This window comes from Exophiala oligosperma, assembly GCF_000835515.1.
Source record: "Exophiala oligosperma strain CBS 72588 unplaced genomic scaffold supercont1.8, whole genome shotgun sequence".
In the NCBI taxonomy this organism is placed as follows: Eukaryota; Fungi; Ascomycota; class Eurotiomycetes; order Chaetothyriales; family Herpotrichiellaceae; genus Exophiala; species Exophiala oligosperma.
In genome coordinates this window covers 410,677-434,826 of record NW_015622825.1, presented here as the reverse complement: position 1 = coordinate 434,826, position 24,150 = coordinate 410,677, and the positions used below count along the sequence as shown (strand labels likewise).

Here is a 24,150-nt window from a genome sequence, read left to right as displayed (position 1 = left end):
TTCGCAATATACATACGTTGATCGACATTCTAGAGTATGGAATGTGAGCTTCGCAACTCGAGAGGTCAGTCAATTTGTGGGTTGATCCAGGTCTGTCGGAGACTTTTCGAAGGAGAGAAGCTTTTAACTTTTTCGCTCTGTCAAAGTGAGGACAATTCCATTCCATTCCCTGGATCAACGTGGAAATATGATGTCCCACTACTATATAGGAGACCTTCGCCTTTCGCAAGTTTTCTCAGACTCTCAGTTTCAATTCCACCTGGCCTCAACCTCTTCTTCTCGCAATCGCTTCACGTATATATTCCTCGGTACGATTCCTACAAGTGACTAACCCCTTTTCCATCCGTCACAATGAAGTCTATGATATATGATGCTTTGATTATCGGTGCCGGTCCTGCTGGCCTTTCCACCGCCCTGGGACTGTCCAGGCTTCACCGCACCAAGGTGGTCTTCACTCGGCCACAGAATGCAGGTTTCAGGAACGAGGGGACACACGAGGTTCACAACGTCTTGACCAGGGATTGCACCCCTCCTGCCGAGTTTCGCCGAATCGCCAGAGAGCAGATCGAAAAGTACGGTACGACGGAGTTCATCGAAGCAGACATCACCGCGATCAGAAAGCTGGAGCCGGCCTCCACTGAAGGTCACAATCTCTCTTGTTCGAGCTATTTTGAGGCGACCGATGGCGAAGGGCGGAAGTGGGTTGGAAGAAAAGTTGTCCTAGCCACAGGTTCCGTCGAAGTCCTACCCGCAGAAATTCCTGGGTACAAGGAAAACTGGCCACAGAACATGTACGTCCTCCTTTCCTTGGAAGTCTCATAATCCTTGTCCTTTGACACATGCCCGGCCTACTAACATCAACATGTTTAGATTTCAATGCTTGTTCTGCGACGGCCACGAACGCTCTCACTTGCCTGTCGGCATCATAGGACTGTCGCCATTCGTTGCCCACGCGGCCCAGATGCTGGTCTTCCTGGTTACAGAGTCTTCGGGTCCCCCGATCTTATTCAGCAACGGCCCAATCCCAGATACCGAACCAATGCAGCAGACTTTGGAAAATGTTCGAGCCCTGGGTTTCAAGATCGAGACCCGCAAGATTACAAGACTGGTGCCTGAGCAAGAGCCGAATGTCGGAGTCAACGTCGTGTTTGAAGATGGCAAGAGTACTTACGTCGGTTACTTGACCGATAGACCAACAACGGTACTGTCCAGTAGACCCTTGATCGATCAGCTGGGACTCGAAGTCGAAAATCATCCCGTCATGGGAGAGATGGTCAAGGGTGTCGAGATGGGGATTGTCACTACGGCGCCCGGGGTATTCATTGCCGGCGACGCTGCCACACCGTACAAATCAGCCACGAACGCAATCAGTTCAGGTATGTACTTCGTTCTTGTTTCATCCATGACCTGTTAACATGGTGTGTTTGTTTCAAATGCTGACCGACATCTTTTGCGGAGTACAAAATAGGCTCGAATATTGCAGCCATCATAACCCAACAACTGGCCGCGGAGAACCTACAAGAAGTCGTCGCATCACGTCAAGGCTAGATGGATACATGGAGACGGGTGTTGTGAATGGCCAATACTCCAGTACCTGTCATGCTGAACATATGTCTCGCTAAATCGCAACAAGAATTGATCGCACTCGGATTTCATGGCGAGGATACTCTTCGTTGATAGAGTGCCCAATGCTCGCTTTCGCAGGGGCTATAGATCGTCGGTTTAGTGCACGGTCCCAATTTTCGATATTGGTTTGAAGAAAGTCGACTGTAACTATCGTTCCTCCAGTGTAGCATAGTTGATGTTTTCTTGTGGTTGCACACTGAGTACGTCTCCACAACTAGTAGTAAATGCTAGCTAGCATAGATAGAATATCAAATCCTGAGACCTGTACAGAGATCTCGTCCAATGAAGCTGTTGTTCTTGTTGTTGATCTTGGACTCTGTGAATACCAGGTGATTCGCAGCTTTGGCTCCCAAAGCCATGTTTCATCCCTTGAATCAAGCAATTCTTCTCAACCTGAAGCCTCACGCAACCACGGGTCCCGAGTTTCGATTTTTTCTTCAATCGCTCCGACAGATGAGACTGTGAGAGCACCGATTTCTCCTTTACCTTGTTGGTGCGACAGAGCTTGCAACTCCCACCCCAAGCCTGCCCACGACTACACTTTTCCGGAAACTACATGAGCCTGCCTGTCCCATTCTCCCTCATTTTGGACCAATAATGGCGCCACAAGACGGTGCAAACGCTTAGAAGAGCAGAAGTCATTCCCTGAATTTGCCACACCAAGTTCAATTACTGACCGGCAAAGGCAAAGGCGCTCAAGGTGTCATCAAAGAACAAAAGCACAACCCCCTTCGACGGAGCGCCCGTTTGGTCCGCTTGATTGAGGATGACAAGGTTCAATCGAGAGCCAGCCAGCAGTCTCTTTCATCTCCACTTGGCGATATTGTAGGACTTCGTGTAAGCCGCCAACAAGCTTGTGTGATGGGAGACTGACCCAACATAGCGTGCGCACCGATCGCCTTCCCTTCTACCATCGAAGCCTCTGAAGCGGAAACGAGAAACTGAACGGCAACTAAACCCACCCTTTCTACGACGACCGCAACCGCCCCAAACGACATCGTCTATTCAGGATGTTGATTCTATTACACATTGGGCGCAGACATATCACTGGCCTCGTGGATACTCCACACCGAAGGGGGAGAAACGAGTCACTTATTGGCGAGAAAGAACTCCATCGCCTCACTTCGCCAAAGGCGATCGTATAGCGAGTCTGGAGCGCCCAGTCAATAACACCCAGTGACCAAAGGTCGAGGGAGGGGAAGAGCGCTCCTTACAAGGACGCACGTTATGAAGTTTTACTCCCGGCAAAAAGGAGTTTTCTGGATGATTCCGATCTAGACATTACAGATGAGGGCAAGGTTCTCTGTCGAAACCTGTTGACCAAGAAGCAACGGATCCCCAAGGGTTCCATTTTCTCAAAAGACGTGTTTAAGGAAGCCTGCCAAAACTTTCGGGGCAGAAATGAGGCCAGGGTGATCCAAGACATAGCTCGACTGATCGTCCCATCTGCAGAGACCCTGGCCACATTGGGTGCCCAACATCTCGATAAACTGACCGAGAGCGTCGATGAGGGTCGGGACAATTCAATCCCTGTTACCAAACCACGACCACAGCCAGACTACTCGATCGGGTTCCGACGAGAAGCATTCACCGAGTCCCAACTTCAAACCCTTCAGCCATTCGTGGGTGATTTTACCGACGATTCTTTCTTCACGGGGACATGGTACATGTATTTTCCCTTCTTCTCGGGCGAGGTGAAGTGTGCGGGTGACCTCGACGTGGCAGATCGACAGAATGCACACAGTATGATCATCGATGTTTTAGGATTTATGGTCATTATCCTATAATTGAGGGCAAAGAGACCACGTTCTATCGTCGTCTCATCTACAGTTTCGACATTACGCCACCTGATGGAAAAGAGAAATGGACAGCTTATAAGCTTACCAAAAACGTCTATAATATCTGGATGCCTGCTCATTTTAAAAAGCTTTGCTCAGCAATCGATGCAATCGGAGAGCTTTTGGAGACCCGAAAGTTGGATCAGGGCAGAGCATCATCTCGACAACTTTTCGTCTCACAATCTGCAAATCGTTATGTTAATTTCTCGGGAACGCGTCTGGTCCGAGACACTCGCACCAAGAATGGTGTGTACCCATGGACCCGCAGAGACGAAATACCGAATGCATGATTGATTCTGAAAGCTTGTACGAAGTATTTGGCTAGGGGTGATACGGCCAGTATCAACAAGAGACGGCTCTTCACGAGGCGTGTTCGTTCACTGGCCTCCACTGAACGTCTGCGAATACCAGTCTTGCAAAGTGAGTTCCGGGGAAGCACCGCCGGGGGGGTTCACGACATGCACGACCGGAGGGTACTTCTCGGGGATGACGACACCGTGCTCGAGCAAGAAGCACAGCAACCACTTGTCCATGCCGAACGAGTGTTCTGCCGATATCTTGCAAGCGTTGTGGAAGGCCTGCAGTCGCGACAGTGACACATCCAGCTTGACCCAGAACGACTGCAGTCGCATAAGGATCTCAAAGTTTCGGGCCAGTCGCCGACGGGCGATGGATATCTCGTCCTCGTGCGCGCTGAAGACGAGGGTGTGGATGTAAACGGTCGAGGTGACGACCAGCAGGTGGCCCAGCATGACAAAGAAGCACTCGCAATTGGGAATCTCCTGGCAGAGGTACAAGAGGTCGCAAAAGTGTTTGGCGTGCTCCTTGCACCTCTCGGCGTACTCGGGGTTCGCGGCAGATGCGTCGCCCGCGAGGAACTGGTAGCACAGCACCTCGGTGTGGTAGTGGTAACCCAGGTGAAGAGCGGCAAACGTCGGGCCCAGGCCGATCGAGGCGTAGTATTCGAGATTGGCCCGTGTTTTCCGCAGGTGAAGTGGCAACGCGGCCGACCACATTTCCAATCTTTTCAAGAGCGTCTCGACTTGATCCTCAAGCGACTGTGTGCCTTGCACGTCACGCATCACGTTCTGGTTGAGGTCACAGATGTCGGCCCAAATCTGGTGCAGTTTGGCATTCTCCGCGCAGATCCCGCTCGTGGTAGGCCTCGGCGGTGTCTGAGGCGCGATACCCAGGAAGAGTAGTTCATTCGCTGGAAGTTCAACCGTCTTATAGGAACGCATCTGGCAAGGGAGATGTAGGCCTGTCGAACACCAAACGTCGATCATGTACAGTGTCCACCATACTGGGCAGGTCAGCGCCGGTGCTTCAGATCACAATCTACCACAAAAAGGGCAAGTGTCTGGAGGCTTACTTCGAAGATTGACTTGTCTCTCGGTCTCGCTGTTGGTCTGACGATGAGCGAGATCCAGCATCAGCGCGAGTCTATTGGCCACTGCGTAGTAGAGCGATTCAGCCTCTGCTTTGGATTCTGTAAAGCAGATGGTGCCTAGCAGGACGGCCGCTTGCACCGTCGTCACGGAGATGTCTGTCATGTCGAACAGGGCAAAGGCTCGTTGCGCTGGCTCTATGCCACGACTGCGGCGTTCGACGGATGCGAGACTGGGCGACTCTGAAAACCTGCGTTCGGTCAGTTGCGCTTCCGGGGTTTCTGCGCTCTCCGTCAAAATGAGGGTTGCTACCTTGAACCTAGAGCCATCATGGCATAGAGGAGAACTTCTGGGAGACTCCCATTGCGTACTTGCGACAGAACGGTGGGTTCGTGAAACAGCGAGTGATGGGTGTTGTGGATATGCGCGAAGTACAAGTGTACCAGTTCGTGCTGGAGTTCCAGATCGGCGGTTGGAGCCACTTTTTTATACATGTCTTCATCATCAGCATTGCAGTTGAATCCACCATCTGGTACTGCACCCTTCACATAACCGCTGTCACTACGGTCATGTTCGAAGCAGAGCGAGTCTGGAGGGTCAGAAGCAATCCGGTTCAAGTGCGGTGGAGGCTCTTTTGCACGCAAGCTGGGAAAGCCTCGCCTAGGGATATGCGTATCCGAAGACGACCGAGGACCAGATACATTGCTGCATACGAGGTTCAGACTGGTGCATCTTTCACATCGCTCTCCGAGACCACTTGTCCGACATTTCCGACGATGTAGTCTGGTGGAGGATTTCAGTCGCGGTCAACCATCCCACCCAAAAATGACAGGAAAAGGTCAGACTCACCTGCACGATTGACATGCACTGGCAGGTCTCATATCAAGCGTGGTTCCCTGGTCGTTTGTTTCGTCATTGATTCACTGTGTCATCCCTGGTAGGGGAATCCGCTCTGTCTCAGTGGTGGAAAACGAGATGAAGGAAAGAGTACCAAGGCACAGAAACGTCCCTGACCTTGGCGCATTCTCTGTCCGTACGAAAAACTTGGCAATTTGGAGTTGTTACGGTATCTACAATACGGAGTACTCCGTAGTATTCAAGCAACACAGCACGACTGGGACTTGTGTGACAATTGAGGAGAGAGGTAGGTTATTCCGGATCCTATGGGTCAGGAACAGGCTTCAGATCCTACCTACTCTAGGTAGGTAGCTCAGCGACACTCGCACCAATTGTACTCCATGGTCAGAAGGACCGTCTTACACTAGGGCTTAATTGATTCATTGATTGAACCGGTTTCTTGAGGAAATTATGAGTCTACCTTATCTCACTTTATGCTTGTTCGAGCAGACGAAGGTTTTCACCTCACGGGGCACAAGGATAGGGAACAAGGACAAATTTTCGATATTGTCTTCCCCCAGAAATACCTCAGGTATAATCCGGCAAGTCACCGTACTGGGTGGTAACTCGTGTTACCAGGCTAATAATCATCCTCGGATCATGATCCTCCGAAAGCACCAATTCCCGATATCGGGATTACAGCGGGTAAATCGCGCAAAACAATGACTCCTTCGACGTCGACAACACTGGAGATCATGGGTATTTACGAGTACAAGTATCGAGACCCTTTCCAAACCGTAAACTCGACGGTGCGCTCTTGTGGGAGCATGAATCACGAGAAATACCATGCTTAAATCGACCACCGCCAGCACTACCGTCGCAAGGTACTTGATGATCCACCAACAGTCAAGCCGAGGAGTCATACATATTCTGCGAAAACACTTCCACCACTCGTCACCAACCGCAATGGCGACCAAGGATTGGAACGCGGCACAGTACCTGAAATTCGAACGGGAAAGGACCCGACCCGCCACCGACCTGCTATCCCAGATCCCCCCACTGGCATCATCCCCTCCGGCGCGCATCTTCGATCTCGGTTGCGGGCCGGGCAACTCGACCGGCGTCCTCGTCCAACGGTACCCGTCGGCCCACATCACCGCCGTCGACTCGTCTCAAGACATGGTGGCCAAGGCCCGACAGACACTCTCCTCCTCCTCGGTGGCCGGCGGCGGCGGCCAGGTCGACGTGCAGCTCGCCGACCTGACCACGTTCCGGGACACGGACTCGGCCGACCTCCTCTTCTCCAACGCCGTGTACCAGTGGCTCCCGTACGACGATCGCATCCGCATCTTCACCGAACTCCTGGAGACCCTCAAGCCGGGCGGCGTGTTCGCGTTCCAGGTGCCCGACAACTTTGGCGAGCCGTCGCACGTCGCCATGCGCGCCGTGGCCGCGCAGGGTCCATGGTCGGACACTTTGAACCGGCTGCCGGAGCCACCCACTCGCCGACCGTTCCAGTCGCCCCAGGAACTGTACGACAGCCTCAAACCGCTCTGCTCAGACGTCAACATGTGGCACACCTGCTACTACCACGTCCTCGAAGACCATCGGGCCATCGTCGAGTGGGTCAAGGGCACCGGCTTGAGGCCCTACATCGACCCGCTCGGCGACGACGAGAAGAGAGGCTTCCTCGAGGCCTACCTGGAGAAAACCACCGAGCTCTATCCACCCCTGGCCGACGGCAAGGTGTGTCTTCGTTACCCGAGGCTATTCGTGGTCGCCGTCCGAAGTTGAGAGAAACGAGGGGGACCTGTGTCGACGAAGATGTGTCGACGAGGAGATGCCCAACTCCTTTGTGAGGACGCTGAGATCGCACTACGCCGAGTCTCATTCTCCGGACGCCTAGATGAACGCATATATGGCAAGGCTTTCCCCATTGTTCTTCGCTGCTTCAGAGTAGTACCTCTCACCTCGCAAGTGTCAACCTGCCAGGTTTTGCTCCGAGCTTGTGAGCCACAGGTGCCTTCTTGCTTCGGAGTTGGCCACAAACTAAAAAGGGTTTCTTGGGAAGAAACCCCGGGCTTATATCAATTTCTCCTTTACAATGTGCAGTGGTACCATGACCCCATCTCCGACAGACACATCAAGGATAACATTCTAGATCTCAACGTATACCCCACCTCTACCCAGCATTACGACAAGCTTGGTCATGGGCATCTTTCTTTTCGTCCGCTTCTTCTTCCAACCGGTGGCATCGAACGTTATAACAGGAGTACCTAGAGGGAGAAGCGCCAGGTATGGTCAGAGGTGGTAGTTAATTAGGAAGAAAGAACATGGTCCACCGAGACGCATATCGCTCGAAATCATGTGCTTGTATTTGCTGTACAAAGTCAAAAAAACCAATACTTTATCCCAAAATCTCAGACACTTGGAAATTCTGCAGAATCACAACGCGCACAATGTTTCCATTCTCGCAACCGTCTCTTGAACTCACGTGTCGATTCCTTCAAAGTATGCCTTGGGAATTCACCTTCAGCCAGAGTGATCGCAGTGCGTCAAAAAAATTCCCTGACACGGTCTCAGAACTCCACAAGGACTCGAAAACGTCGTGCCGGGCCCTAGGGTTGTCTTGGAACGGCCTCCCTACCCGAGCCCGCAGATTATACCAAATCTGCACCTGAGTCTTCACATACAGAGTGTAGAGGTTGATCCAATCGGTAGTGACCCTGGAAGCCATTTCAGCAGTTTCAAGGTAAAGAGTCAAGGGAAGACCAAGCTGTCCAGAAAGATACGCTGCAAGCTCGATGAGATTGTACTTGTTCCCGTTACGGTCGCGTTGTTGTTGTGAGAATGTGTAGACTGAGCGAACTGTCTCATGCAGCCTGGTATTGAAGTCGTCTTTATGGTTCTGTTCGGCCTGAAGAGCATCGATGAGTCCCTGGCCATAGAGTGCACACATCCTCCGTCGACGTTGAAAGACCTCCGCTCCTGGCAAGAAGGTGGACTCGCGTTGCAGGCGGGCACCAAACTTGGTTCTCAGAATGGTTGTCAAAGCTTTTGCCGGCTCAACCTCAGTAGCCTGGGTTGGAATTGCGGGTCGTGACAATGCCGGCCGGTCGGTGATTCGAGGGATCATAGTCCTTCTTCGTTGTGGGACCGTCGATGAATCATCCTCTGCCTTTCTTTTCTTCGGTGGAGAAATCTCGGAGGATGTAGTCTCAGGTGCTTGGTATTTTCCACTACGTTGATATTCGGTACTGGGTGGCTTGCCAGACGCAGGTTTGCTTTTCGGATGGTCGGCGGGAGAGGAGACCAGTTGCCCAGTTGTCTCCGATCGAGGTCCTCTGAGTTGTTCCAACGAGTACTCAAATGCCATGTTCTGGGCGAGAGAGCGATGGAGATTGAGGAAATCTTTTCGTTCCATGCTCAAACCATGTTCGAGCAAGTTCATGGTCGCGTGGAATTGAACCTGGAAGTTCTCGGCATCCTATGCCTCGAAATCGGTGTAGTACTGGCCCTGGCGAACGAAGATCCTCCCAATTCGGTTGCGTGTAGTCTGGGGGTCTTCCTCAAACACGAAGCAGAGGTCCCCGTACTTCTGACAGAGGTATTCTGGTGCACACGATTAGTTGAGGTATCCAAAGAAAAAGAACCCATTCGGTGACCACCACCACCATTACTCACCTCGTTTTATCTTGAACTTCATCCCGTCCACCAAAGACTCCCAATGGAGGGGTTTGGGCATTGCAAAGACGAGAGTGTGCCCAAGCACAACGGTCGGTGCGTTCTCGAGAGCCTCTCTGGCCTTCCTTGTTTTCTCAAAATCAACGGGCCGATATCCTGGTGAAGAAACACATGGATCATCGGGCTCAGACTTCTCAGCAAGACATTGCATATTTATGAGGACAGGTGCAGTGGACATCAACGAAACAATACGCGAAGGGGAACCGTGCTCATTCAGAGGAAAGAGGGTATGGCGTTGAAAGTCTCGAATCTCGCTGTGGTTGACGCAGGGCTCTAGAGACAAGACGCAGCCTGAGAAGAAGTGTCGGGCAGTAACAAACTAGTCACAGTCTTCACCGTGAAAAGAGCCTTGCCGTGAAGATAGTTCTGCAGGTATTCATTGTGACCGTATCCAGTGAATATGGATCCACACTTATACAATGTCTGTAGTCTTTGTGACTTTATCCAGTGGATATATAATGGCCAGACAACCCCTCCACACCTGCGAGATAAAATTATCCCTACGCTGAATCCCTTGGATAGCTATGAACGTGGAGCAATATCTCTTATCAGAACGGAAAAAGTCCTACGCCTCGGCTGTTGGGAACTGGAAAAGTTCTAGAAGCAAACCGAGCAGTCACATGTTACTCGCCTTGACAGGGTTCCGATGCCCCCGTTCAGAGCCTAGCAAAAGTCAGGTCAGCGATCGCTGCTTCGCATCTGTCAGTCCAGGTACCAATAGCAATGGAACCCCCAGAGATAGAGCGAGGAATGTCCGACGAGCGAGAGATCAGACCAACTAAAAGGAATTCGATCGGCGTTTTAGTCAGCAACCGAGTACATCTTTTACTATCGAGTCGTGACGCCAATGACGAGGCGCCAGTGACTTTGACAGACGCGAATCTCCAAGTATTTGAAGCTTTTAGTCAGCGACTTTTTTCCTTCCCACCATCTCTAATCCAAGAGACCATGATGACAAAGTTGTAGACTCGAATTCTTTCTCCCGACTTGTCTGGAACTCGAATTTCCCTTTTGTCAGAGATCCTGAGTGCAAGATAAACTACCGCCGAGGATTCAAAACCATGTCTGGGGTTCGCAAGAGAAGGAAAACAGGTTGCCTGACCTGCCGCCAAAGGTACGTGAGACCGACAGATCACGTCTGGCTTGACGCGTTTCTCGCCAAAAGCTAGGCCCGCTCACTAACGTCGTGAAGGCGCATCAAATGCGATGAGCGCAAACCCACGTGTGAGAGATGCGAGGCGTCAAATATCCATTGTGCCGGATACGAGCAGATGCGATATATCGACGTTCGACAGCGTGCACCGGGAGAATCTCCTCAGAACCAGACTCCTTCAGACAGTGCTACTACGTCAACACGCTCTCCCGCCCAGCCGGTCGCTCACTTTGAACGGGATGGGCTCCCCCTGATAGCTCTACCGAACAACCCCACGCCCACACAGCGGCCACACTCAAGGGCACGAGATATATTGGCATACCACCAGTACCTTTTCCGTACAGTTCCTGTGTTGTTCCCGGCTTGCTATTTCCCTTTCTGGAGGGACATGCTTTGCCAAGAAGCATGGGAGGTCGAGTGTATCTACGACGCAATCATCGCTCTCGGTTCCTTGCACAGGGCGTCCTTGCTCTTGGCACGTTCAGAGGACAACGCCCAGAGCAGAGGTGCCGACACCAAGGTGACGGCGTTACAGACATACACCTTGGCTATAGAGGGCTTCTCCAGACAGCTGAAGTCGGAGCCACCCGCACCGGATGTCCGAGTTGCAGTTCTGTTGCTGCTGGTATATTTCGAGGTACCCTTTGTCCGTCTTATAACCTGAGCCCGTTCTTCACTCTGACCAGAGAACTAGTGTTTCAATGGCAATATCCCCGCTGCCATTCGACACTACCACATCGGAAAGTACTTCTACCTCAATCTGTCCCTCGAAGAAGGGAACACCGAGTCATTATTGCCGATCAAGTCTGCCCTGCGGCATGTGAGTTTCGTCTGCCGGGTCGTCCTTCCTCTCCCCATCGGCCTGTTCGGCGCCGAGAACTCCTGCAGGCTTCACCCAGACGAGAGACGGCGAACGCACTTTCTCGGACGAGACAAGGACGGATCTGTCCTGTCCGAGTATATGCATCAACTCCTGGACGTCTTCTCGGCGGAAGAGTTCGTCGCCGATCTGGTATGGAGTCCTTTCGTCAAGAGCCTCGAGGAGATTCCATCGGACCGGATCAAATCTTTCCTTCTTGAAGTGGAGGATTGGAAGAGCAGGTACAATGACCCTTCACTGAAGTCGGCCGCCCAGCAATACCCCTCGGGACTCAGTCGGCGGGACATCGACGGGCTCTTGAGTACGCAGTTGCAACGGCCGCAACACACCTACCAGTCGGCGTTGACAGCGGCGCTGTATCACTTCTGCATGGCGAGGCTGATGTGGGCGCTGTCCCGTGTCAATGCCGACGACGAGGTGTACGAGCTTTCCGCCTACTTTCACGTCAACGAGGTCATTCAGTTGTCCAATTATTCAGACACGGCGGTCGCTGCCCACGGCCGTGGCCAAGACCAGTGGGTGTTTGGAGAGGCGTTCGAGGTCGGCTTCAGCGCCATGCTCTACCTTTGCGCGCAATGCTGTCCGTGTAACCTGTGGAGGGACTTTATCATCGAACGCCTCCAGCTCATCGGCCGCGAGGGTTTGTACAACGGCCCGGCCTTTGCGACGGCGTTGACAGTGGTCCGCGCGTTCGAACCGGTGTCAAACACGGCGGCATTGCACACGAGCATGCTCGGCAGGCTCGGTCCACCTCGGTCGCGTGTCATCCCCCTGCTTTTCACCGAGAAGGACGGGCGCGGTTTCAAACTCTTCTTGCTCGGTCCCGCGCCCGACAGGAATGATCCGGTGCTTGGAGACTACGAGGTACTTTCGCAGTCCGCATGGGCCACTGATGAACATGGGGCGATGCAGGAACCGATCGTTGAAGCCTATGGAGACAATACGACTTCGCCGGGAAGCCCGGCAAGCCCGGGAAGGCCTGGTTCCGAGTGGCTGCTAAGCCAACCCATCATCACCGACTGGATGGACACGTTCCGAAGTTCCGAGTTCGACGTCGAGCTGGCCGTTCGGGATCACATTAATGGAGTGCGGTTCTGATGCCACAGGAGATCTACTGTACAGCTTTGCCGTCACTGGCTACGACCATGCGATTTCACCAATCACCATACATCTCAATGCTGCTGATTCAGAGCCGGTGCTGCACCTGAACAGCCCCACGGAGACAAAAAGCCCTAAATGCGGCATATCTACGGTCAGACAAACGTGCCGATCATCTATCTCACAACAGGAGTCTTTGGGGGTTGTGGGACGTCAGCCGGGGTTAAACTCGACGAGAGGCAAGATTTGCAAATTCTCCCAACATCCTCAATAATCATCGCCTGTCGAGCCGTAGAGGTGAGTTCCTGTCTCGAGAATGTCAATCTCGTCACCGACTTCTATGTACAACCCGGCACCACCCCGCTCAACAGCCTCTTTCAACGTTGAGTCTTCCGGCACGCAATGCATGCCTAGGTACCCAAGTGCCGCCGCGTTGCCATTCTCCACGGTCCGATGGCTCACCAACGTCGTGCTCGGCTGAGGTTTCCCTTTCTTCTTGTCTGGACGAGGGGTATCTTCCTCGAAGACGCCCTTTTCGGGGATGACGTTGGGCATCGTGCACCTGGACGTACGGCAGACCACGGAGAACAAAGGAGCAACCTGCGCTCTACGTCTTGACGCTACGGGTTTGGGTATGATCCTGTACCGCTTCCACGTTTCCTCCGAGAATGCAGGGGCGCCTGCGCAGTAGATGTTTGCGCGGAATCGTAGCGCATTGAGAGGCTGGTTCTCTCGTGGTAGCAGCTTGGAAGTGGCATGCACCGAAGGCAGATTGACGATGTGCACAGGCTGTTGATCCGTGTACCCGTGGACCGCGGGCGTGCCGATGTAGTCCAGGGGTGCGAGATTCCTGGTAGTACGGACCAAGGTGTCTGGCGTACACCTCATGATGGTGAACCTCTGACGTTCCGGGATCTTGAGGAATCTCTTGAGCTTGGGGAGTGCCGCAACCACCGTCGGCAGTTGTCCGAAATCGAGACCTGACGCCTGGCGACTGTGGATCGTGAACGACTTCAACGGTGGACCTGGTTGACGACCGGCCGGTGGACCGTTCGATGGATGCAATGGGACAATGAAGCGGACGTGTGGGGTTGCGGACAATGACCGCGCCTCGATCACGGCCTTCACGCGCCCGATCGTACTGCCGGGAGCGTCGGGGTCAGGAAAGCTCACGACGAGACAGCCGCCCGCCTGCACCAGCTGGTCGTCTTTGCTGCTCCGGTCGTCGGGGAGCCACAGTTCTTGCCTGACGAGGGACATTCGTGGCTTCGTGCGCTGGCTGATGAATTGCCACTCGCCCCCTTGAGTGGCCTCCACGGCGAGGGCGAAGCACCTGTCGTACGCAAAGCCGGTCTTGGTGAGCAGGGCGCGCTCCAGTTCGATGGGTGCGCACGACTTGACGGGATAGACGTGGAGTGCCTTCACGACGATCGGTTCGTTCTGCGGTGCGCCTTCTTCCTTTTCGTATCTCGCGTCGAATTGGTCCGCGAGGTTGCTCTTCTCCCTAGGCGGCACTCCTAGGCGTCGTAGATGCCTGAGCTCCCTACGGGACAGGTAAACGTTGCCAGATAGTACGATGATGAAGATCAGGCCGCCGATCAAGGCATGCCTGAGGATCGTCAGCACGACCGCCGTGACCTCGAAGTTGCTCAACACCTGGTTGATCATTTTCACACCGTCACGACGTGGAAGCGTTGAATTCTGTAGAATGGTCGAATATTGTCATCCCACGCCTCAGATCGCAGGGTCGACTGACGGAAAGAGATGTTTGGATCAAGAAAATGGAAAATTTGACGAGGTTTCGAGGGACGAGAAGCCCACGCCCTGTCGATGACTTGGGCCACGGTTTGCCGAGATGGTGACGCAGTACGACAAGCGCCAGGTTCTACGACCACTCCAGGTCCTTTGTTCTGTGTGCCATCAATCCAACAGATCCCCGGGGGAATGTCTTTTGCCTGGGGGTCACTTGGATTTGTCGACCCTTGGTTATTGTTGTAGAAGTCTTCGCTATTTTCTTTTGACGTGGAAGGATTTTCTGGCGCCAGATCGTCATCTGTCCCGCGATCTTGTCCGCCGCACGCCCGGAGAAAAAGCCATCCCGCACGGGTACCATTGATCCTCTCCGTACCGAGGCTCTCACGTCGACGTCGTCTCTCCTACTCTTTCTACCCGCCACGATACCCATACGTGTAGTGCACATCTGGAGCGGAGCGAAACGTGACACATGATAGAGTTATGCTATATACACTCGTGCAATGAAAGATTTACGCCACGGCCGGATCGGCGGCAATGGACCAGTCCTGGGCGTCAAACTCCCGTCTCACCGCGGCGGCAAAGTCGTCGTCCGCCAGCACCTGCAGCGCCGTCGAAGCCATGGCCCTGCCACACCTGAGCGTCCGATCGTGCGCGTCCTGCGTTCGCACCGCGGCGGCGTAGTCTGCCGTGTGTATGGAGCCTCCGGGGCTGACGATCTGCGCCGGGTCAGGGGAAAAAGCCTGTCTTTGTCTTGACGACGCGGACACGAGAAAAACAAACGTACCTCGAACGTGGGGTGGATGCTGGGAACGACGTAGGTCACGTTGCCCATGTCGGTACTGAAGCACTCGCGGTCCATCTTCTGCTCGTAGGCGGGGCGGAACGCCACGCCCTGACGTTCCATGTGCTCGACGAACTTGCCTGCGAGTCTAATTTGGGGACCGAAGTCAGCTGTCAAGCTCCCTAAAGGGGGGTAACCTCCTCGGAGGGGCTCAAGGGAAAAAAAACCGAGGATGTCAAAGTCTCACGCTTCGTTGGTCCGGATGTCCCAGTACGCAGGGAGCCAGTCCGTCTTCAGCTCGCAGCCGGTCGCCAGCGCCGCGGCCTCCATGCAATTGATAAACTTCCGCTTCAGGACACGATACCTCTCCAGACTGGCAGACCGGACACAGTAGCGTGCTTTGGCGTAGGCCGGGATCACGCCCGAGCGCTGGCCGGCCTGGAGCACGACGCCCCTGATGCGGTCCGAGGGCATGATCTGCTGTCGAAGCAGGCCGATGCTGGTCTGTAGCAGGGTCACGGCGTCGAGTGCGTTGATGCCGTCCCACGGAGCCACCATCGCGTGCGCGGGCTTGCCGATATATTCGATGGTCAATTCGGACCCGCACATCGAAGACACGTATGCGTTGTCCTTGTTCCTACGCCCGTCCCCAGTCAGTCCCTGACAACCCACGAGCAGTCACGGAAGACAACTTCTGCCATGTTTCCGGCTCTGAACTCACATGGGATGGACCATCAAACAGCAAAACACGTCTTCGTAGGCTCCTTGGCGAATCATTTTGATTTTCCCCCCACCTCCCTCTTCTGCCGGTGTGCCGATGGCGACGATGCGGCCGTTGATCGAGCCCTGCTTGATGGCCTCGGCCGTCCCAATGGCAGCCGCCAGCCCCGCCGTGGCGATCAGATTGTGGCCGCAGGCGTGTCCAATGTGCTCCAGTGCATCGTACCTGGTCGAAAAGGTCCGTAAGCCACATGAATTGGGAGCACAAAATCCCCTCGGTAGACCGGGGAATGTCTGGCTGTAACGTACTCGAGATTAATCGCCACGGCGCGAGCCCCTTCGGGACCATACGTGGCTTTGAAGGCCGTCTCGAGCCCAAAGGCACCGCGGTGAACTTCAAAGCCTCGCTGCTCGAGGAAATCACTCAGCACCTTGTGGGCATGACGCTCTTGAAATAAAACCTCGGGGTGCGAATGTATCTGGGTGTTGTCGAGCGTCAGTTCGTCGCGTCCAGAAGCATCAGGTTGGGACGTGATCGTGGGATGAAACCGCAACGGACATGGCCACACCAGCGACCGACAAAGATTGTATGCTGTTATCCTGAGACCGACTTACATCCCAATTTATATCCCTCAGCTCGGGAGACGCGATCGTGATAGTTTCGTCGGCAATCTTTTGGTACTCTTGTAGTCCCATGTTGATGCAGAAGAAGCTGTCTATCGGGTCAGCTGGTATGAATGCACCTTCGCGGCTCTTTGAGAATTCTGATTCCTGGACGGGCGTCGTTGTCGTCGAGGTCGTCGGCGCACAGAACTAGTCCCACAATGATCCTATTTTCCCTCTCTGTGGTACTCGGCATAATGCCTTGATTATATCAAGGAATTGAGCCGAATGTGTGAGGTTGGCATCGACCAGTCTCTTCGGCGTTGCGGCGCCGAATTGCCTATCATCAAATCCACAATTGGAGGAGGTATGAGCCGCGCGGTTCGAGTGCCGAATTACAAGTTCGGCGCCTGATCCGTAGGTATGAATGCCGCTAAGAGAGTACTATAGTGTCACTACTTACTAGGCGTCCGTAATGCTGCAGACCTGATGCTTGTAGGATGCTGCTGCTGTTATAAGGAGAACATCCAAGGATAAAGGGCGATGTTGCAGATAAATCGAGTCATGGAATCGGCGATGACCTTTTCTTGATTCGACGTACAACGCATTTTGTATCTGGATAGTAGTATTGGGAATGCCTCAGGGTCGACCTGAACATGGAAGGGCCATCGAGGCCATCATGTCGACTTTACAGGAATACAGCTCTAAGTGCCAGAGTAGAGACGAAAAAACCCTCCATTCCTCTGCCCATTTCTGCAATTATTGCCTGTCGAAGGACCGATAAATCCTTTGTCCGTACTCAAGCTTGATAGTACATCATCTGCTTCAGCCGACACGGCGCTCAAAGTAATTATTCGACGTGCCAGACTCTTAATGTACATGACCGAACATTCTTCTGCCCTGGCAACTAACTCCTCTCCCGGGAATGCCAATCCTAGTAGGCATAAACGAAGAGCGGGTTTTGCTTGTCCGTCAAATTTTTGAAGTCGAATTCGGTCGTCGTATGATCCTCAACCTGCCCGTGAATTTGCTGTCTCGTAATATCGCGGCGCTTGTTCTGGAAAACCAGATAAATACGAACTCCAATGAGCATGACGATCAGTATGGCAAAAGAAACCAGACAAGCTCCAATCCCAAGGCCTAAAGCTTTGGTCAGTATTCAAAGGCGCGGCAAGCCCATGGCGTAGGAAGAGATACTCACCGTAGCGAGGTTGTTGGGATGGCTTGAAGAACTGTGGTCCAATGATGCTAGAAGTATTGGTCAGTCACGTCCACGTATCAAGGGTAATAGAACTGCGGCAAGGGGTAAGAGGAAAAGAAACTCACTTTCCAGTGCTATAGCCAATCATAGCCATCGAGTTTGTGACCACTTTCTTCGTGTGGCCGGCAGTGTTGGCAGAGATCATGGATAAAAGTAAAATGTAACCTGTGGGAAAAGCATAAATCTGGGTCATTGGGACAATCATTGTCAGCATTCGGGCTCTAACAAGAACGGAAGTAGTCAACACTTACCATGTAGTATCCAGCCAGCAGAGCGGCCTTGTTGTGGTAAGGAGCCGCAAAGACCATGATCGACCCGACAAGGGCGATGGTCAGGGCAGTGATCATGCACCATGTCCGGGTATTTGCGACCTTGAGGCATACCCAGGTAATTATCAACATGAGGACGAATTCGAGAGCTCCGGCGGGCATCCCAAGCTGAACACGGAAACTGTCAGTGGTAATGACTTTGGCAAACCTGATATTTTGACACTCACCAATGTCGTCTCGAGCACGCCGTAGTCAAAGTTTTTGATAACAAGACTGCCAAACTGATACCACGGTCAGCGATAACTTTCTGACATATGCATAGCATCGACGATCCCAAACAAAAAACTTACAGTCGCTATGGAATTAGGAACATTCCAAATCAGAGCCATCCAGAAAAAGGCCCATGTCTTGAAGTCGCATAGAGCTTCGACAAGCTGCTCGCGGCGGAATTTGGTATTGTGAATGCCGGTGTGGTTCTGACGGACCATCTCGATCGAGGCATACTTTTCTTCGTCGTTCAAAAACCATGCCGTGCCTTGGTTGTCCGGCAACATGAACCACAGCACAATCGCCCACAGCACCGAGATGGCTCCAGTGACTAGGAACATCCACTTCCAAGACGCGATCCCCACGTGTATGTGTCCCAACCCGTACGACAACAAACCTCCCACGATCTGGGCAACGCCGTTGAAGGAGAACCAGAAGCCCATCCGTAGCGGCTGGTCTTGTCTGGCATACCAAGCGCCGCTGATTAGGATGAAAGCTGGAGTGACACTGGAGTTTTGATCATCATGAATTAGCCACATGGATCTCGACCTTCCCGACAAGGAGCACCTGCTTACATTGCTTCTGCCATGCCCAGGAAGAAGCGAACAACCATGAGCTTGGCCCAGTTGTTGCACACCACATGCATGAACAGGATAACTCCCCAGAGCAATCTATCGCGAAAGGTGATAAGTATGTGCTGAACCTGACTGACTAGGGTACCATCGATGTAACGTACACACTGGCCGCAAGGCATTTTGCGGCAGCGAATTTCTGCAACAGGTGGGCAGCGAACGGTTGAGTTATCATGTAGCCTGGAGCATCAGTACAGAGACGATAATCCACGGTGCCGGAGATAGGTACCAAAGTAGAATATACTGCCCAACCATGAATACTCGGTTCCGTGAAGGTTCTAGAAGCCTCTGTTAGTAACTGGGTATCTAGAGCCGTGGATAACAGGGGGCTTACGGTGTCCTCGATAAGTCCAAAGATGGCTGCGTATCCTAAGGTCGATTTGTCCAAGAACTGGAGCATCGTTGTAAGACTGTAGCGGGCGTCAGAAGTCGTCAAAGTAATTGAAACACGCAACTCAACACTCGATCGTTGCACAAATTGGTGGACAACTCACGCCAGGAGAGGGAGCACCCAAGTGTCTATCTTGCGCAAGGTACGTCGCGTGACGGCCGGATCAACGCTAGCATTAATGGCATTGCCAGCTTCATGGATAATACGAAGGCCAACGTCCTCGTCGTCACCAGCGGCTGATTTGAGGTCACCTTGCTGAAGCGGCATCTCATCCCTGGCCGGAGTGATAGTGGCAGCATCCTTGGCATCGGTGGCAAGTTCCATTTTAGATTCCATTCTAGCGGGCGTGGTGGCGATGTTTGCAAGGGGTTGGCTGTTTCAAATTTCAAAGAAGGATACTCGAAGGGTTTTCATATCTTCTTTCCATTGCTCTTGGTCTGTTCAGGATAAGAATGAGGTGATCTGGATAGTCCCAGTTATTGCAGATCACGGCGATAAATTCCCGGCGAGCCCCCCATCCTTTCATTGTATGTTCCTAGTAGTCACTCCATCGAGTCTGGCAAAAAATCGCCGGTGCCTCGAGGGTTTCTTCGCATCGTCTCACAAAGGGAAAACGGATATAGGAGCGCTTGGCTGCTCCTGGTCCGATCTTGTCACCTCCCCTATCAACGGTCTTATCAGCATCAACCCACGCCAATCACTCACCATGGGTTCGCTTGACTCGAACAAAAATCCCCTGACCTTTTTGGCACAGCAGCTCTGCCTGTCGCCCACCCTACAGATTAACGAGCTTGTCCATAAGAAACAAGCGGAAGGCCATCGAGTTGTTCACCTGGGCTTTGGAGAGGCAACATTTCCCATTGCCGAGCATGTCCTCAAAGCACACCGGGAGGCTAGCGAGGAGACGAGCTACCAGCCTGTCGCCGGCTTAATGAAGCTCAGAGAGGTTGGTGGCATCTGACCGTGCGTCAGTATCATACCACGAACTAGTTACTAACGCACATTCGTAATAGTCTATTGCCCGCCACCAAGCGCGACGCCTTGGTGTCGCTATCCGGCCAGATCAGGTCGTGGTGGCCCCGGGTTCGAAACCACTGTTGTTCGCATTATTCGACATCCTTCACGGAGACGTCCTTCTTCCTCGACCGTCCTGGGTAAGCTACGAACCGCAAGTTATGCACGCCGGGAAGAAGCTGTTTTGGGTCGAAACAGACGAACAAGACCGACATGCCATCTCGTGTGAGTAGACCATGGATGTAACGACCGTCGCTCTTCTCACGCTCTCCCTAGTTCCTGCGTTGCAGTCGGCATTCGATAGAGCGGTTCATGCCGGCGCCAATCCACGAGTCATGCTCATAAATAGCCCCTCAAACCCTACTGGGCAGGCTTTCACCAAAGACAACCTAGAGTTGATGGCGGATTTTTGTGAGAACCACGGCATAACACTGATCAGTGACGACATCTACGCCGACATCTGTTTCAACAGCGAGTACTCTGCTAGTGCATGTTCAGGTGCCGCCTTCAACGAAGGAAGAAAGATATTGACAGGAGGACTGTCGAAGGTGAGCTTCGCGCCCTAATTTCCCCAGTCCATTCTGCTGACCACAATGCGTGCTCGCTGTTAGACATACTCCGCTGGGGGATGGAGAATAGGCTTTGCAATCTTCCCCGACAATGAATTCGGCGCCACCGTCCAGCAAAGCATCCTTGCGTATGCGTCCGAATGTTGGTCTGCAGCATCCGCGCCGGCGCAGGAGGCCGCAGCCGTCGCCTTTTCGACATCACCGGAAATGGATCTCTACCGCAAACAAGTCGTGGAGCTGCATCGGCGTTGTACAACAACACTGTTTCATGCCCTGCGGGAATCCGGCCTTGCAATTGCCGAGCCGAAGGGAAGCTTCTATCTATATCCGTCATTCCATCCCTACACGGCCCAGCTAGAGCAATTGGGCGTGAAAACAAGTCTTGACCTGTCTCGCTGGTTGATCCAAGAGTTCGGCATCGCGACTTTGCCAGGCTCTGCTTTTGGAGAGGATGATCGCGGGCTATCTGGAGGACGCTATCGCCTGAGAATGGCAACAAGTTACTTGTATTTCCAGAGCAAAGAGGACCGGTACGCGAATGGATATGGACTGCTTAACAAGGCTTTGGACCCCGAGTCTCGCATCGAGTTGCCGCTCTTGGACGATGCCATATCAATGATCCAGGCGGCCGTTGCGAAGCTGAAAGCCATCCCGGTATAACCCCGCTGAAACCAGGAAGCCGATAGGAGACAATCTTTCCAACTAGTTCTTGACCGATCGATTTGACGTCTTTGGGCAAATTGAGCACGTTCAAAAATCGTGATTATGGAAGCATGTCGGCCCAAGTCTGAGGCTCGGAATGTATATGCGCGTGAAAGTCCTGCCTTTGGGACTGCTCAGAGACCAATGCATCTAGAACATCGAAGCCAGACTGAGAGGGGAAGAAGTTCCAAAACGCTTGGCCGTTGTCAAAGCCCAGGAGGTCGCCGAAGGGATCCAGCGAGCCCAGATCGGTGGACATTGGCAAGTCCATATAAGTAGGGCTTGCGTCACCAGGCCAAGCTGGAGGACTTATTGCTTCCGACGTGGGTGCCGCCATATTGGTAGTGGGATCCGATATTGGCACACATGTTTCGAGAGCCCCTGCGCTTTCATTCCTGCTCGTGAGGCTCGCTGCAACCATCGTGAGTGTATCGCTCGCCAGTGCCTCGAACTGTGCATCCAGCCTCGATAGCAAATCTTCACTCCATCGCTCGTTCATTATTGCTATGCACATAGAGCATTTCCTCGTCCAGTTGGCAAAGTCTGCCAACCAAAGGGTCGCATCAAGGCGTTGAACTAGTTCCGAGGCTGTTGTTCTTGCAGTCACAAGCATCGTCAGACCGGCAAAAAGGACACCTTGAACAAGCATCCATGTCAATGGGACGTTACTGGTGCGTAACACGGTCAGCAAATTGTCGACATAAGTTCCGGCCGAACGGATACAGCGTGCAGCAGATTCTGAAGAAGGTCGCGGACACAAAGGACTAGACCGATGCAACACAAACGAGGTCCCGTGATACAATCTTTCCCAATAGCTGCCTCAAAGTCAGTAATTGTCCTCCTTCAACTCGAGGGTGCGTATGGAACTACCAGAGCGGATAAGCAGATCTTTGTTCCTGTTGGCATAGCTGCCCAAGTCGCGTCCTCCAATCATCCAACTCTGCCTGTAGGTCCTGAATAATGCGAGCTCCATCTTCCGAAGAAAGTGATTTGGGCGGATTTGTACAGTAGACTGAGGCTATGACTTTGTTCTGGATCTGCCTGTGTCTGACATGGTGCAGGGCGAGGACGCTCTCGTCCGTAGAGGCTGGCAGAGGTGCAGTGATGTGATCGTTTACTATGCTTGGTGGTCTTCCGAGGTTGTAGGCCAGCGAAATCTCGATAATGTACACTGTCCAAAATACACGATTCCGCCTGTCGCTGTCATGATCTGGCATTTGCCACTTATGATGGAAACAATGGAGGCCAAGTTCCAGAGTCATCTAATCCACAGTCAGCTCCTCATCAAAGCATAGCCACAGTGCCTGGCCGCCGAAGGCCAATACTTGCCCGCATTGCTAAGCCTGCCAACTGCCATTGACTGAAACCGCTCGGCCCGTAAGAGCTATATATAGAAATCAACAGGAGTATCTGAATCAAGGATACGCTGGGACGGAGGTGTTGTACATCGTGTTCGAACAGCTCGAGTGCTTTTGCATAGAGAAGACTGGCCGATGGAACGGTGTGAGTCGGTTTTGATAATGCATCCGAGCGCTGTCTAATGGTGTTGGAGGCGTTTATAGATCCTAACGCCATGACTAGATAAAAGATAATAAGATCACGGCTTTGTTCTGTGTTTTCTGTTCGAGGAGTCGTCTGCAGGCTCCCGCATCTCGCGACGAGACTGTCGAGATCTTTGTAGCTGAAGAGCGGGTAAAGCGGTAACGTCCAGATCCGAAAGGAGTGAGTCAGAAGTCGAATCGCTTCAGAAGAAAGTATGTGATGTACGTTGGCCACAGTGGCCGTTCTCTCGGGACTAATCTGATTATCCGTGGTACTTGAAGCATGACTTCGAACATTCTGGCTCGGCACACATGATCGAGCCAATGATGCCGCGTAGGTGGCAAAGAACGAGCCAGAGGACGGGCCTAGATAGCGCAACTCGCCCGTAGCGTTGAGAGCGAGCAATCCTGTTTCAGGCGCGTCCATGTTTAGAGAATTATGGCCAGCGCCATCATTTTGCTGCTCAGTATGATGGATCGCCGGAGCAATGATCTCTGGAGTTTGCTCTTGCCCATCACCTTGAGCCGCTGGGCAGTGAAACGCCGCACTGTTCGTGTTTGAATTTTTGATAAGCGGTTCCAATGGCGTCCCGGTCTTGACAAGATGGCAATCGACATTAAAAATTGAGGCTAATTCGTCCTCAAGCCAGGTCAACCTTGCCTGTGTGTCTTTGTGTAATCTGCCAGAGAATGAGAACGGCTATCCACCCAATCGCATTTACCACCTACTCGATTCGTCTAAGCCTGGTATATGGCTCACAAGGTGCGCCAGCATCGGAACAATTCTTGCAATTCAAAGTCCCATCACACTGAATGCGAGTCAGTTGTGTAAGAGATCGATTTGCCAAGTCACTAACCTTGATCTTCTTCGCGTGACAGCGTGTACAGGCCCTCAAGACCCCATTTGTCATGACTGGAGGCGGTGCTGGTTTGCCAGGTTGATGGACAGAGAACCAGGTAGGCAACACAGGAAGGAGAAGGGCGTCAGTGGAAAGAGAGGCTCCGATGGTAGCGGCATGAAGGTAATTAGATTGACCAGTTAACGACAATACAAGTGAAGAGAGGGCCATGCCGCTTCTGT

General features: G+C 52.9%; 11 protein-coding genes across 12 annotated transcripts; 4 read left to right on the top strand and 7 right to left on the bottom strand.

Moving 5' to 3' along the window:
* Positions 1-351: 351 nt before the first annotated feature.
* Positions 352-3,413, top strand: PV06_08180 (uncharacterized protein; the record flags this gene model as incomplete). The annotated part of the gene is made up of 5 exons (XM_016409487.1): positions 352-791; positions 871-1,376; positions 2,312-2,463; positions 2,510-2,765; positions 2,905-3,413. 5 exons carry the CDS (start codon positions 352-354, stop codon positions 3,411-3,413), a joined length of 1,863 nt encoding a protein of 620 aa, XP_016259795.1.
* PV06_08179 lies at positions 3,371-5,984 on the bottom strand. 2 transcript variants are annotated; one of them, XM_016409485.1, is made up of 4 exons: positions 5,702-5,984; positions 5,165-5,635; positions 4,837-5,102; positions 3,371-4,767 (listed from the first exon to the last, which is right to left on the bottom strand). In XM_016409485.1, the coding sequence occupies exons 1-4, from the start codon at positions 5,731-5,733 to the stop codon at positions 3,842-3,844; spliced, it is 1,695 nt and encodes a 564-aa protein (XP_016259793.1). In that variant the 5' UTR covers positions 5,734-5,984; the 3' UTR covers positions 3,371-3,841. The 2 variants fall into 2 exon arrangements, with proteins under 2 accessions (XP_016259793.1, XP_016259794.1); XM_016409486.1 differs by having other exon boundaries at positions 5,165-5,984.
* Positions 5,985-6,535: 551 nt separating this feature from the next.
* On the top strand, positions 6,536-7,483 carry PV06_08178 (uncharacterized protein; the record flags this gene model as incomplete). The annotated part of the gene is made up of 1 exon (XM_016409484.1): positions 6,536-7,483. One exon carries the CDS (start codon positions 6,536-6,538, stop codon positions 7,481-7,483), a length of 948 nt encoding a protein of 315 aa, XP_016259792.1.
* Positions 7,484-8,195: 712 nt separating this feature from the next.
* PV06_08177 (uncharacterized protein) lies at positions 8,196-9,140 on the bottom strand (the record flags this gene model as incomplete). The annotated part of the gene is made up of 1 exon (XM_016409483.1): positions 8,196-9,140. The coding sequence occupies one exon, from the start codon at positions 9,138-9,140 to the stop codon at positions 8,196-8,198; it is 945 nt and encodes a 314-aa protein (XP_016259791.1).
* Positions 9,141-9,176: 36 nt separating this feature from the next.
* Positions 9,177-9,584, bottom strand: PV06_08176 (uncharacterized protein; the record flags this gene model as incomplete). Its single annotated transcript, XM_016409482.1, has 2 exons — positions 9,177-9,301; positions 9,374-9,584. The coding sequence occupies 2 exons, from the start codon at positions 9,582-9,584 to the stop codon at positions 9,177-9,179; spliced, it is 336 nt and encodes a 111-aa protein (XP_016259790.1).
* A 697-nt stretch (positions 9,585-10,281) lies between these two features.
* Positions 10,282-17,168, top strand: PV06_08173 (uncharacterized protein). Its single transcript, XM_016409479.1, has 3 exons — positions 10,282-10,547; positions 10,626-11,223; positions 11,281-17,168. Exons 1-3 carry the CDS (start codon positions 10,495-10,497, stop codon positions 12,562-12,564), a joined length of 1,935 nt encoding a protein of 644 aa, XP_016259787.1. The 5' UTR covers positions 10,282-10,494; the 3' UTR covers positions 12,565-17,168.
* PV06_08175 (uncharacterized protein) lies at positions 12,588-14,539 on the bottom strand. The gene has a single exon (XM_016409481.1). It carries the CDS (start codon positions 14,230-14,232, stop codon positions 12,832-12,834), a length of 1,401 nt encoding a protein of 466 aa, XP_016259789.1. The 5' UTR covers positions 14,233-14,539; the 3' UTR covers positions 12,588-12,831.
* On the bottom strand, positions 14,829-16,516 carry PV06_08174 (uncharacterized protein; the record flags this gene model as incomplete). The annotated part of the gene is made up of 6 exons (XM_016409480.1): positions 14,829-15,035; positions 15,104-15,248; positions 15,348-15,737; positions 15,822-16,046; positions 16,130-16,299; positions 16,436-16,516. The coding sequence occupies 6 exons, from the start codon at positions 16,514-16,516 to the stop codon at positions 14,829-14,831; spliced, it is 1,218 nt and encodes a 405-aa protein (XP_016259788.1).
* On the bottom strand, positions 17,039-20,730 carry PV06_08172 (uncharacterized protein). Its single transcript, XM_016409478.1, has 12 exons — positions 20,246-20,730; positions 19,347-20,200; positions 19,187-19,262; positions 19,082-19,130; positions 18,957-19,032; positions 18,796-18,891; positions 18,304-18,727; positions 18,181-18,234; positions 17,936-18,121; positions 17,750-17,868; positions 17,625-17,671; positions 17,039-17,563 (listed from the first exon to the last, which is right to left on the bottom strand). The coding sequence occupies exons 2-12, from the start codon at positions 19,577-19,579 to the stop codon at positions 17,358-17,360; spliced, it is 1,566 nt and encodes a 521-aa protein (XP_016259786.1). The 5' UTR covers positions 19,580-20,200; positions 20,246-20,730; the 3' UTR covers positions 17,039-17,357.
* On the top strand, positions 19,950-21,512 carry PV06_08171 (uncharacterized protein; the record flags this gene model as incomplete). The annotated part of the gene is made up of 4 exons (XM_016409477.1): positions 19,950-20,189; positions 20,257-20,482; positions 20,534-20,805; positions 20,869-21,512. 4 exons carry the CDS (start codon positions 19,950-19,952, stop codon positions 21,484-21,486), a joined length of 1,356 nt encoding a protein of 451 aa, XP_016259785.1. The 3' UTR covers positions 21,487-21,512.
* On the bottom strand, positions 20,709-24,074 carry PV06_08170 (uncharacterized protein). Its single transcript, XM_016409476.1, has 5 exons — positions 23,927-24,074; positions 23,799-23,878; positions 22,858-23,749; positions 22,399-22,790; positions 20,709-22,343 (listed from the first exon to the last, which is right to left on the bottom strand). The coding sequence occupies exons 1-5, from the start codon at positions 23,978-23,980 to the stop codon at positions 21,590-21,592; spliced, it is 2,172 nt and encodes a 723-aa protein (XP_016259784.1). The 5' UTR covers positions 23,981-24,074; the 3' UTR covers positions 20,709-21,589.
* Positions 24,075-24,150: the final 76 nt, after the last annotated feature.

Excerpts from the sequence above, each read along its gene's own strand:
- PV06_08179 (XM_016409485.1), bottom strand. The coding sequence starts at position 5,733 with ATGAGACCTGCCAGTGCATGTCAATCGTGCAG. Across the intron at positions 5,636-5,701 it reads AGTGCATGTCAATCGTGCAG|ACTACATCGTCGGAAATGTC; the intron begins GTGAGTCTGACC and ends ATCCTCCACCAG. Across the intron at positions 4,768-4,836 it reads GAGACAAGTCAATCTTCGAA|TATGGTGGACACTGTACATG; the intron begins GTAAGCCTCCAG and ends TGACCTGCCCAG.
- PV06_08173 (XM_016409479.1), top strand. The coding sequence starts at position 10,495 with ATGTCTGGGGTTCGCAAGAGAAGGAAAACAGGTTGCCTGACCTGCCGC. Across the intron at positions 10,548-10,625 it reads TGCCTGACCTGCCGCCAAAG|GCGCATCAAATGCGATGAGC; the intron begins GTACGTGAGACC and ends AACGTCGTGAAG. Across the intron at positions 11,224-11,280 it reads TGCTGCTGGTATATTTCGAG|TGTTTCAATGGCAATATCCC; the intron begins GTACCCTTTGTC and ends CCAGAGAACTAG.
- PV06_08175 (XM_016409481.1), bottom strand. The coding sequence starts at position 14,232 with ATGATCAACCAGGTGTTGAGCAACTTCGAGGTCACGGCGGTCGTGCTG.
- PV06_08172 (XM_016409478.1), bottom strand. The coding sequence starts at position 19,579 with ATGGAATCTAAAATGGAACTTGCCACCGATGCCAAGGATGCTGCCACT. Across the intron at positions 19,263-19,346 it reads TGGGTGCTCCCTCTCCTGGC|TCTTACAACGATGCTCCAGT; the intron begins GTGAGTTGTCCA and ends CGCCCGCTACAG. Across the intron at positions 19,033-19,081 it reads GGGCAGTATATTCTACTTTG|GCTACATGATAACTCAACCG; the intron begins GTACCTATCTCC and ends CTGATGCTCCAG.
- PV06_08170 (XM_016409476.1), bottom strand. The coding sequence starts at position 23,980 with ATGACAAATGGGGTCTTGAGGGCCTGTACACGCTGTCACGCGAAGAAG. Across the intron at positions 23,879-23,926 it reads GTCACGCGAAGAAGATCAAG|TGTGATGGGACTTTGAATTG; the intron begins GTTAGTGACTTG and ends ACTCGCATTCAG. Across the intron at positions 22,791-22,857 it reads TGGCAGGCTTAGCAATGCGG|ATGACTCTGGAACTTGGCCT; the intron begins GCAAGTATTGGC and ends ACTGTGGATTAG.